Here is a 12,831-nt window from a genome sequence, read left to right on the forward strand (position 1 = left end):
CTAAGAGACGGGACGAAGAGGAAGACGAGGATAAAGAGAAAGAGAGCTGGAAAGAGGGGGAATGACGGGGAAAGAAGAGGGTCCTGTTTGTTTGCTCTCAGCTGCCTTGTTTCTCCCCCGTCTTTAATTTTGACAGCCTGTGCCTGCTGCTCGGATTCGTCAGCCTGCTCTCCGGTGGCCGGGGGAGGAGGGGGGACACACCACGCCTGGGGAAGGGGGCAGGGGCAAGGGGCTGCGAGGGGTGAGAGGGGTGGGCGACCAGGGGGGAGAGGGCTGGAGCTGACTGAGGGTTATAAATATCCACCAGAGCCAGATGATCACATTGTGTCACAGTTAGAAACTGATGGAAGCACACTGGCGGGCCTCTCTCTCTCTCTCTCTCTCTCTCTCTCTCTCTCTCTCTCTCTCTCTCCCTCCCTCTCTCTCTCTCTCTCTCTCTCTCTCTCTCTCTCTCTGATCACGGTGATGGTGGGTTTATTCTGTGAGATTAAGTCACAGGTCTCAGCCTGGCCTGGAAACAGATCTCATCCATCTGAGAACCCTCTGTAGACGTAAACCATGATTAACATAATAGCCAGAGCCAACATTTGGACCTAATACTGTCAGCACATACTGGACTCATCACCCAACTCTATTACTGCAGAAAGAGCATTGATGTCATACAGTACATAGCTTACTCATTTATGAGACAGAACACATCCCTTCGATCCCTCTCCTTAGCTCTTATTCTACTTCTCTTGCAGGAATGTTTTAAGGTCACTTAGGCGGTGACCTTTGCATTCTTTACTTTTAGTTGCTTTCAATTTGTGGTGATCTAGGAATTGAAGCTTATTCTATTGTTGCACTGATTGTATATCGCTTTGGAGAAGAGTGTCAGCTAAACGCCTGACATGTAATCTGTAAATGAGATGGGGAAAATTGGATATGGTAAAAAATAGCAACGGAGCAAGGAAAACAGAACTCAGAGAGAACATCTACAAAATCCAATTTATTGTACCTTGGCGGTCTTGGCAGCACACAGAACAAAATGCCAAATTTAACTGACTAGATGCCAGTGGCCGCACTTAACACAGGTTTTAGTGAGCGATAGATTGCTGGAGAGTTTAGCATGGCCAAAGCTCCAGGACTCCCTTAATGCTGATCCTCTATTGCTTTTGGGATCCAAGCAATGCACAACATTCTCTAAATATAGTACATTTTAAAGTATGCATTTGCCATTGTGAATTGCAGTGTTGACAACAGGTTCCATTTGGCAGTAATGTTAAAAGTGATTCCACTCAGGGTCTGGAGAGTAGCAGTTGGGATTTTCTTCTCATATGAAACGTGGACACTATAGATGGAAGCCCTGTGTGAAATGAAGGTGGCTATACTGTGACACCATGTGGGGGCTTTTGAGAGGTTCACAGAGACATCCTCCATTGACATGCCTGAGCCCCATGCACACATCATTCATGTTGGGGCCAAAATGGTATTCCAAACCTGTGGCCCGAGAAAAATGCCTCTGGGCTCAGTTATGCACCAGAAACCAAATATATGGCTCTATCATGGGGCAGCTCAGATAAATCCTGTTCTATTCCAGTTAATAATCGATCTTGACCAAACAGGCGGGGAGGTGTGTCTTGAGAAAATATACAGCAAGGGTGGGTCATCAAAGGTCAAACACTTGGGTGAACTTTGAAATGAGGCTACACACACCCTACAGAATCTTTAACATGTGTGGAGTCTAAGCCGACGGGAGGGTTGGTGTGTTCTGAGTTGTGTGTGTATGGGTGTGTGTGTTTGTGTACTATGTGTGTGTGTGATTCCAGTTAGGCTTACAAAGCTAAATACTTCTCTTCCAGCTCTCCCCTAAAACTGAAGTAGTGTATACGTCAACCCCTATAATCACAAAGCCTCTATGGCGTGTTGACAAAGGACTAACAGTCAACATGTACCATGGGAAATGACTAACATCATAACCATCTTGGCCAAATCCTCAATATATTCCACATGTTATCAATCTGTCTGTTCCAGGCGTTTAGCCTGCAGAGAATTAACTGTTATATAGCAACAGTAGATCTCCCATTCTCTGGTACTGCCCAGGCTGCACTCATTAAGCTGCATTAGACTGCCATTAAATTTGATTCCAGCAACTTTTTTTCTTTTGTGCAGGCCAACAAGGCAGTTCAAACTGGCAACCAACACTCCTATGTTAGAAGATCACACACAACTAGCTCACAGGAGAGGTGAGCTAGTTATGTTTTGGCTGCTTATTACAGTGTGCAGTTATTGTTGTACACAGTATTTGCTTCATCTACCCAGCAAGCATTTGATGGATGGGAACATGCAGGAGGAGGCCAAGTTCAACATCAACCCAAACAAGCACAACATTTTCACAATCTAATATTATGGCACAGTGAAACAGCTTTGGGAACTGTTTTGAACTCATATCAGAAAGATATTTAGCTCATGATTTCATAAAGCGATGCAGGTAGCAGCTATGAATGGCCACGGATGTCATCTCAGGTTTCATTTTCGTGCTATATTTACACAAGTTTTCAATGTTGGTGCAGGCCATCATATCAACATCTATTCAATGTCAAAATCTTTGCCGAATATGCTTGTGTCGCAATTTCAATGTGGACTGATATGTTCTCCCTCTCATGCTGAGTCAATAAAATATTAGATGTGATTTCACAGGTAGAGTCAGCAGTAAAAGATAGGGCCTGGCAGCTAAGGTCATTAACTATGTTTTGAGCAAAACAGAAGCAGTGGCCAGTTTACCAGCCACACGCAGCAGCAGCAGAAGATCCAACTGTAGCTGCCAAGCCACAACACAGGCTATTGATAGATAGCATGCTTCTGAACACTCTTCAGTCCCCTGCTCTTTTTTTCACAGAAAGGTCAGGCTCATAATTTAGTCCCTCAGATTTGAGACTGGTCCCGGGTGAGTCACGCACGACACTAAAATCATGTGCCATTATAATGAAAGGGACTGAGCTGGAGCATACTGTAGCTGTTCATTTGATGAATTACACAAATATGCACTGGGCATGTTTCAGAGATGGAAACACAGAGTAACTCAATGGGATGTCTGGGATATGACTTGGTCTAATTGCCCCTGGTGCCATGTGTGGGTAGATGGCATGTCCATTTCTAACAAAAAACAAAATACTTGCCGTACAGCTTTTGTTTAAGCGTGTACAAAACCCTCCATTCAACAGTAATCACAAATGTTGCACACAAGGGTTAAGTCTTTGATTTTGTGTTAAGTTGCAATCTAAAGCAGCTTTGGAAGCAACATTTCTGAGGCACAAGTCAGGGTTGTCAGTTTGCCAAAAATACCTTCCCTCTTCCTGATTTCCACATAACTATTACTGGTTGATGCCTCAGAGACACAGAGATTGCAGTGAGACACAAGTAGACATACCATACTGAAGCTCTATCCCAGGGTGTGACTGATTCTGGTGACAGCTATTTAATTAGCCAACATACCAAGAATACCCCGTTGACTTGGCTGTCTGAACTAAAAGAGTTATCTCTATTAACCACAGCCATATCTAACTTTAGTGATCAGATTTGTGTTAAAATCAGCTGGAAATCTGGATGTTAAAATGACTGGCAAAAGTGCACAATCCAGCTACTGCAATGTGGGATCACCAAAACAAAAAGCGGGGATAGGATTTGTTCACCATATGAAGTGAAACACATATCAGCTGGAGTTTTATCCAAGCACCTCTGGCTAAGTATTTGAAGCACTTGGTCAGTGTTACAGATGGCTGTGGGATGACAATGGCTGTTGATGGACAGTAGATGTCAGCAGTGGGTTAGCAAATACTGTGGTCATCTGTTTGTATGGCACTGCTGTGTCCATGTGGGGTCAGATCCTTATCACAACTTCACTCATCAGATATCAACTTCACCATAAAAAAAACCATTAAATCTTAACAGATGCTCACATTTACAAATATCAATGCTAAGCAGTTTTTATAGCTTTTGAATAAGTAGGAATACGTTTAAATCAAGTATACATGACAACATTTTGCTAATGATGAGTTGCAAATGTTGTTAATGTGTGATTCGTAAACTGACTTTGTATCTAACTTCAAAATGGAATTATTTTCCCAATGACTAACACAGATTATAAGAAATAGGATGCTAATTGGATCCAGATCTGCTGAAGCGTCACGTGTGGAACCAAACAAACACACCCATAGAGCTATGAGCAAGCTATTCCAACTTCCTGAATCTTTCTCCGTCTGTCGCTCACACCCACAACAGACAACGCCCATGTGAAGTCTTCTCTATCCACTCTCTACAGAAATACAGATGACAGTCGAAATACTGACACATGTAACACATTTCACATATGAAAGTTGTGAAATATCAGACATTTTCTAAAAACTCCAGTAACATGAGAGTGATTCAGGATCATGATTTGATATTATAGCAGTGTATCATGACAGAAGAGGAACAATTTCTACTTTCACTTCAGCACAGCCAACCAACACATCAGAATGTGTTGGCAACATTTTCTGGGCTTTCTGGAACTTTTTTTTTCCCAAATCCAGGGGAGAGAAGGGAAGCACACAGCCATGTTAACATAATATATTTTCTACATAACCTTTTCTACATATCCTAAGCATAACATTACATAATCATGTGAGGGGCATGCAGCCCTTATGCTTATCACACAAGATGGGGCGAGGGGAGGACCAGGAACACAACCACAGAACATAAGACAGTGCCAAGAACAGTTTTACTGGAGCAAAGAGGAGAAAGGCTCCCAAAAGAACCACACCCCCTTCTCTCATTCATTCTGGCTTTAACTCTATCACGCAGGCCTATCTCTGCAGGGACCAGGCGAGGCTGAAGCTCTGCATACCACCCCACCTTGTTGGAATGACTGCAGGTCTGTATCATCTCAACTTTCGAAAACACAGAGATGGCCCCAGAGATTACCGTTGTGACTGAGACCGTGTGCATAGTTCAGTTTATTACGCCACAGAACTGGAATTTCCCCTCAAAAGTGGGGTTGTAGTGCCATTAATGCATGTTACAATGCTGAGGGGGAATACTTACAGATAAGTGTCAGCATGTTTTAATTAGTACCTATGCTGCAGCATGTTCCTATTTTGTGAATAACTCTCAATTTTCACCTGTGGTTATCTGTGGAAGAGGGATCTATATCGTAATGCCTGCATGGTGTGAAAATTGTCTCTTGAGTGTCTCAAATCAACAATAGGGTGTGTTATTACAGTTAGTCAGTGTTGGCAACACTGCATCTATTTTAACACATGGATAATTAAATCACAGCCACATCTCAATAGGTTCTTAGTTGTTTATCATCTCACTGAAACTATTTCCAAAGAGAGACTGTCACTAGCCCACATCAAACAATAGATGCACTCTACCATAAGGCCAGGCTCTGTAATATGTAACTTCAAGCTACTATAACCTGTAATCAAATCGTCCCAAATAATAGTTTGAAAAAGAAGTCACGGAGAGACAATTACAGTATGAGAATATCCTTCAGAGTATAAAACACTATAAGCATGTGATACTGTGGAAGAGCAACTATAGAGCCATCATCAAATCTCCTACATCAGACCTCCCACACTTCAAAGAAGAGTGGAAACCCAGGCAACAGCAATCACATCACATGCACAGAGAGCAGGACAGAGCAGGAAGTAGGTTAATTGGCACGCTCTCAAACAAACCTTCTACGAAGTTAGGCCATGTCTTCTCCTCTGGTTCCCCTAGTGAATGGTCCCAGTCTTCCTCAGGTGAGGCTCCCTGCACGGTGGCAGGCGGCGCCCCCGACAAGAGCGCCCGCTCGATGGCCAGCTCTTCCAGGACATCCAGGTCCAGCTCCTCTCCTTCCTCCTCAGGTTGTACAGTTGCAGGAGGTGACTGTCCCCCATCTGCCTGAGGACTGGCAACCTGCTTCACCTCAATTATCTCTTCCACAACTACAATCTTCCTCCTCATGGCTGCCTCGTCTGTTTCAGGGCTTACAGATTGACAGGTGTCCCCCTGGTGAGGCTGGGCAGGTTGGGCAGATGCAGGTGTGGCAGTGATAGAGGGTGTGTCCTCCTCTAAGTCCTTCTTCTTCTCTTCCTCTTGCTCTGAGGCCTTGGGAACAGAGAGCCTCTTCTCTGTGCTGCGCTCTGCTGCCTGAGTGGCTGACTGTTGTGCAATTCTGGGAGGCTCCCCTTGCTCGACGAGGGGGCTGGCCTGTGCCTCGGCTCCAGCTGCCTCTGCTGTTACTGCTGGTGCTGCTGACGCTAATTCTCCGGCTGCGGGTGCTTCCCTCGCAGAGGAGGATGTTTTTGGTTTCAGGACCTCCCGCTTGATTTTTTCTGCAAAGAGCAGTGGCTCCACCTCCCCTTTGTCTGCTGGGGCCTCAGTGAGCACAGCTGCTGCCTGTCTGATTTCCTCACTGCACATTCTTTCAGGAGTCATCTTTGGAGAGTCATTCGTTTTTTCGAGTTCAGAGGCCATGACAGGGCTGTCTTTAACGGTGGCCTTAGGCAGTGAGGTAACCTCAGTGGATGATAATGGCTCTGCTTCAGGTGAAAACACAGGCTTTGTGTTTATGGTCTCTGAGACTGGGGTCTGAGCCTGCTTTTTCCCTTTCCCTTTCTTCTTAGCCTTTGAAGATTCCTCCACAGCTTTGCTTATGTTTGCTGGGGCTTTTGCCTTGGTCTCAACTGTAGGTTTCTGAGATTCTGATAGTAGTGCACAGCTTTTCTCTGCAGGTTTGAAGCTTTCTTGTATAAGCTCCACATTGGTTGTTTTCTGCACCATCACCGTTTCCACTTTAGTGACAGTAATTACCTCCATCTCAGATTTCACTGCCTCCGCGTGGGTCATTGATGTCAACTTAGTGTTCAACCCATCCGTGGAGCATAATGGTCCCTGTGTGATTTTGCTGACACTGGTTTCCTCAACCCTCTGTTTTACTTGTGCATTATCTGGAAGCTCCACTGGGGGCACCGCAGGGAGCTGATCTAATGGTAGTGATGCTGGTTTAGAAATGAACTGGTCCTCAACTTGATTAGGGAAGTCCAGTTTTAGCTCCCTATCAACAGCTTTTTTAGGCTCAGACTTCTTTTTTTGGACAGGTGTTGGTCCCTCAGGCTTTATGGTGGTAGATAAGGTTGATGGTTCTGAGGTAATTACTGGTGTGGCTTGGGGGGTATCCTCTGCCACCTCCTCAGGGGACTTGTCTTTAGAGGGCTTTTCCAGAGTCAGCTTTGTGTCAGGTGGTTCCTCAGCATTGATAGTCTTAACTATCTCACCTGGAGATTTCTTTTTCTTCTTTTTTGATTTAGAGCTTCCTTCAGCCACTGGTTTGGTTTCAATAACCACTTCTGTGGAGACAAAACTATTATTGAGCTGCGGAGCAGAAGAGTCCATTTGTGCTAACTTGGGGCCCTGTACTGAGGGTTTAGGAGACTCCCCAGACACTAATATTTCTTCTGCTTTCTTGAAATGTGGAATAATCTTTTCATCTGTTATCTTCTGTTCTGTGATCATGTTCATCTCTGTAGTTTCCTCCTTGCCTGCTTTTGCATCTTCAGCAATGACCATTGGTGCTGAGACAGTCATTGTAGTGATGGCAGTTTCAACTTCAAGTATGGGGGACCCCTCAGTGATGGTCACTGTAGTAGCTTTCAGGGGCACTTCATCAGTTTTAAGCTTTTCTAGGGGATTCATTCCTCCAATTTTAGTATCAATGGACTCCTGAGTCACTTTAACTTCAAAGGTCTTCTTGACTGCATCAGTAGACAATACTGGCTTGCTGGCAGTACTGGCAGGTGGGAGTTTGGTGGTCTCCTGAGTGACAGTCACTTTGGCAGTTTTCTTAGCCTTTTCATGATCTATTTTCGATTCAGTTGGGACTTTCGATTCTGTAGCTTTAATTGATTCCTCAATCACTTTTACTTCCTTCACCTTGTCATCCTTGACCTCTTTAGTAAGAGGTTTTGTGGTAACAGGCTTGTTGGTGGCAATGTCAGTAAGGAGTTTGGGAGTTTCCTGAGCAGCAGCTTTTGCAGTAACTTTCTGAGGCTTCTCAAATGCAGTTCCAACAGGGGGGTTTCTGGGGGGTTCTATGGCAGCAGGCTTTGTTTTAACTTTCTGGGGCTGCTCTTCAACAATTGCAGTTTCAGCTGGAGCTGTGACTTCAGCCGCTTTAATTGGTTCCTCAATTACCTTTTTCACCTTAGTCTTCTCCTCTTTGACCACTGTAGTGGGGGGTGTTGAAATAACCAATTTGCTAGTGACTATTTCACCAGGCTTCATCAAAGCCTCTTCTTCATCTTTCTTGGGCTTTTCTTTATTTGTTTTGATAGAAGAGGATTCAGCTGAAATCTTTGATGTTGCAGCACCTGTAGCCCCAGCCACAGCAGTCACTGTTAGTGCTGCTTTGGCAGGCAGTGATTTCAAAGTGCTCTGTGAAACTTCCTGGTTCAAAGCTGCTTTCTGAACCTGGACCATCTGAGCCTTCTCCCTCTGGACTTCAGAATCTCTTTTCTCCTGTGATGTTATTACTGGCTTGTTGCTGATGACATCAGGATGCTGATGAGTGACAGGTGCCATAAAGACTCTTTTCACCTGGGTCTCTTCCATTATCATTGCTTCACTGCTGAAGCCCCTCCCCTTCCTGAGTGGCTGAGGTTGGTCCTCCAATTCCCATGATGCTTTTGGTTTGACTGGCTCAGCAGCCAGTGGACGACCCCTGAACCTGGGGGTCCTATCAGAGTAGCTCTCTTCTTTTCCAGCGCCCATCCTCTTATGGCGATAGCCTTGACGCTCGGCCAGTGCCTCTTGGCTCTCTGCCCCAGCTCTGCCTCCTGGCTTGGGAACATAAGATGTAGGACCTTCAACAGATTGGACCCGTGCAGCGCGGTGGGCAATGGCCAGGGTGGCAGCTGGTCTCCTAACCCTCTGCAAGGAGGCAGGGACGATCTCAGGGGGCAGGCGGAGGTAGTCACGCAGGTAAACAATGCCGTCATTGGTGAGGTACCAGTAGAAATGTCTCCAGGCGAATGTCTCCTTCACATAGCCTCTGGACTTGAGGGAGCCCATGGCTCGGATGACTTGCAGGTTGCCAACACCAGGTATCTCAGGGTGCTTGGTCTGAGGCCTCTTGTCCTTCTTGGCCACCATGACCCCATCTCGAAATAGGAGCTCATAGATGGCCCTCAGGTCCCTGAGGGGCATCACCATTCCAGCAACCATTGTGCCTTATGTCAGTGTATTTCTCTCAAAGGATGAGTAACAACTAAAATGCACAACACTCAAGGAAGACAAGTTAAATGACCTCACTCCTTGATCTGTGAAAGGATCCAGTGGCAAAACCGGCTGCCACGTGCTTCTCAATTCAATTAGAAAAAAAATGTATGAATAAATCCTTTGATTCTTTCTTCTTTCTTTCTCCTCCTCAGGTTCTTGTTGTTCCTTTGATTATTGTGAAGAAAAAGATAACTCCTCGCTGAAAACTGTCCAAAACAAAGTCGAGAGAGTGCTGCTCCCCCCTATAGTCAGCCAGGCTGGGAAGTGAACAGACTTCGTTCTGCCGAGACGGCAATGACAGAATGGAAGAGAGAGAGCGTGTGTGTATGTGAGTGAGTGAGAGAGTGAGAGAGAGAGAGAGGCACACTTCTCTGCCCAGCTCCTCCTACCTTCTCTCTCTAATTCTTAGGAAAAGTTGGCATGGAAAAAAAAAATCACTAAACTAAACTGAACGGCAGCAAGAAGGAAAAGAAAAACATTTTAAAGTGCCTATGCAATAAAATGACTGAGAGAACGAAAGTGAAGTCAAATGAATGGAGCAACACACCTACGAAGTGTCTCTGAGCACATGTTCTGTAGCTCTGTGACTTTTACGGAGACGCCCACCCACACCAGAGCGCACGCCTTCACACATACACACACATACTCATGAATAAACACTATGGCTGAATGACACACACCCATGGTGTGTCACACACACCAACCTAAGGAGTGGGCTGTTCTAAAGAGAGATTAGTGATAGGAGAGAGAGACACCCATTTGGCACGGATCTATCCTAGCCTGGAGAGACACGCTGGGTGTCCATGTAGGCTATCAACCACATACTGTCTAGTTTACATTTTTCCGGTATCACAGAACAACTTCTACCCTATAGACAGAGCTGGGTTTTCAGATCACATGTCTCTCAGTCTTTGAATGTGTAAAATATAGGCTAGTGTGGCATTTAAAGAAAAACATATATGAAGTGGCATAAGTGTATATTTGTCTCCCTAAATATATAAAGACATTTTACAAAACTTTTTCTGTCAGAAGGATATGAAAAGACATAATTATTATGACAGTGTAACTCAAACACCTGCAGTTTGACGCTAGCAATGTAGAATTTGTCTAACAATAGAACTAATATTAAGTTCAAGCCTATTCATATCTGTGTTTGTTTGGAGGGTCACCAAGCCACCGCCAGGTGGAGGAAACTAAACTAGACTGACCAATGTTTCCCATTGTGGCTCATTAAAGTGATGCAACAGGCTGTAAGAAGCCCTAAAGTTGTGTTCCTCTGCTTCAGACAGCTAACATTAGGGCTCCATGCCTCGATCTCTGTGAACCTAGAATCTCTCTCACACAACTATATAAAGGACTGTGCATTATAGCTAACCTTTTCAGCACTCCCAGGAACATGATATCAGATTTCTATCCCTAGATCACTTCTCTCTTCTCTGTACATCTGTCTCCCTCTCGTCTCTGTGTCAGTGAGAGTGTCCTGCCATGGCCGGCGTCTGACAGCCACATGGGAAGGAAGACTGACCAGTGTAGACTATAAACAATTATATTATTTCATGTAAGAAAAATTATTTTCTGAACAGAATAAAGGGTGCTGGAAGTCAGTGATTTAGTTGCGGAACTACAGTGGCTGTGAATGGGCAGCAATGAGACGATGCATTCTCCCCCCAGTTTGAAACCACATACCATTACACAACCAAACAGTGCTGGAAAACTGTTTTTTATTTTATTTGCCATGGCAACAGTCATATGAAGTGAGCCAGTTCTAAGTAAGACAAATATCCTCTTTCAGAGTTACGTTGGAGCAGCAGGCCATAAATATGTCGTCCTGGACAGCTGGACTACACTGTCACTTCTCAGACAGCTGTCTGAGAAGATCTGAACTAAATTACACAATCCATTAGCACATTGTCATGCTTTCATCAGCAATCAGGTGACCCTAAATAATCAGAGGGCAAAATTATAGTCTTTATATATGTGCTTTAAACCACAGACAGCCCATTAAATATAACTGCATACAATTAAAACCAAGGCATTCATTTTAGAGTTGCATAATGCAGCAATAATGGTCAATCTTTTACACTGTTATAAACTGTGTTTTATGCATCAACTAGCAAAGCTTGTGTGAAAAAATCCCTGCTGTAGGAAAACAGACAGAAAGACTGTGCACTCTGCAATGCTGCTACAAACTTCACTAATGCCTTTACTAATGCTGTTAGAACAATTCCTTTCTCACAACAGTTCCTTGACTCTGACATCCAACTTGTTAGATTAGAAGGTGAGGCCTCAGGGCTAATAGTCTTTACTCCACCTATAGCAGATGTGCTCTGCAAAGTCCCACATGAAATAATATGATCTACGGTCTTGCACATAAATAACGTTAATGATTCAGTCTGTAGGCTGGGAGTGGCTGTCAGACATGCAACGCCTTTCACAAGAGTCCCGCCACTACTAACAATAGGGAGGCAGAAGAAGAAGCCTGAGAACAGGCTCTTTGTACGAGGAAGACATTCCTCAGTATTACGAAATCGATCATCATTGGCATGCTGCAGTTTGCCTGATCACAGAGCAAAGGAGGTGGTAGCACTAGTGTGTGCTGGCATTTGTGTGTGTGTGTGTGTGTGCATTACCTTACAAGTGCACTTGGGTTCATGTATATGTGTTTGTCAATATGAGTTGGTATTAAGCATTTTTATGACTCAAATCATTTGCCTGTTTTAGAGGAGACTGAACTGAAGGTTATACAAAACAAAGGATTTAATGAAACTGGATAAACTGTCATGCGAATAAACTGCAAACGAAGCCGCAAAGCAACCGTTTGTAAAAATCTAAGCCTAGTGCCGTCTCATTAGGGGTAATCTGCATCACCAAACATGGTGACTTGCTCTCAAAACTGCCTATCAGTGTGATTTCATGCACTGTTTATGCACAAAGTGCTCAGTGAACTTCAAAGTTCCCGCGGTAACCTTTAACCTGGCTTCAAGCCCAGTCCCTTTAGCCATCCAAACATTCAATATGCCCTCTTCCAGAGAGCTATCACAGTCCCTGACACAGACCATGAACGTGGTGCGCTGCTGCTGCTTTACACTAGCATAGTGGTTGCAACAGCTCGGTAGAGGTTAGAGTGGCAATATCAGGTGAATGAATGGTCAGAAATAGATTCTCTGAGGGGGGAGGGGACGTATGCACTAATAACTGTCTATAACTGTATAATTTTCTCCAGACTATAAACACTGACATTGAGGCAGCAGACAGCCAGGAATGGAAGGATGATCTGATCAAAAACTGAGACAGACAAATAAAGAGATAATAAGACTTATGGGAAGAGTGTCTAAATAGATTCCTGGTAAGAGTCTGCTTCTGCTTCAACATCTCAGACCTCCACACTGCCCAGAATAGACCTGTTACCACCAGCCGAGGGCGGCTGGCTACTGGCCCACTGTAAAAGCCTGGGGCCTCATGTATAAACGTTGCGCACGTACAAAAAGGTTGCGTACGCTGGTTTTCACGCATACGTCGGGATGTATAAAAATGAACTTGACGTGAGAA

At 44.5% G+C, this 12,831-nt stretch overlaps 1 protein-coding gene across 3 annotated transcripts in view; it reads right to left on the reverse strand.

The window, feature by feature from the left end:
• plecb (plectin b) overlaps positions 1-12,831 on the reverse strand; it is a 120,170-nt gene that overhangs the window by 62,617 nt on the left and 44,722 nt on the right. For 2 of the 3 annotated variants that reach the window (XM_071527483.1, XM_071527482.1), the window contains exon 1: positions 5,700-9,553. The exons of the other annotated variant lie outside the window; for it this stretch is intronic. In XM_071527483.1, the coding sequence (XP_071383584.1) occupies positions 5,700-9,228 (3,529 nt within the window). In that variant the 5' untranslated portion in view covers positions 9,229-9,553. Of the gene's footprint in view, positions 1-5,699; positions 9,554-12,831 lie in introns of those variants that run through there. 3 annotated transcript variants of the gene reach the window in all.

This window comes from Centroberyx affinis, unplaced genomic scaffold (assembly GCF_046629955.1).
Source record: "Centroberyx affinis isolate AG114_WGS23_722 - 3 ecotype Tasmania unplaced genomic scaffold, CSIRO-AGI_Caff_v1 ptg001541l_1, whole genome shotgun sequence".
NCBI lineage: Eukaryota > Metazoa > Chordata > Actinopteri > Beryciformes > Berycidae > Centroberyx > Centroberyx affinis.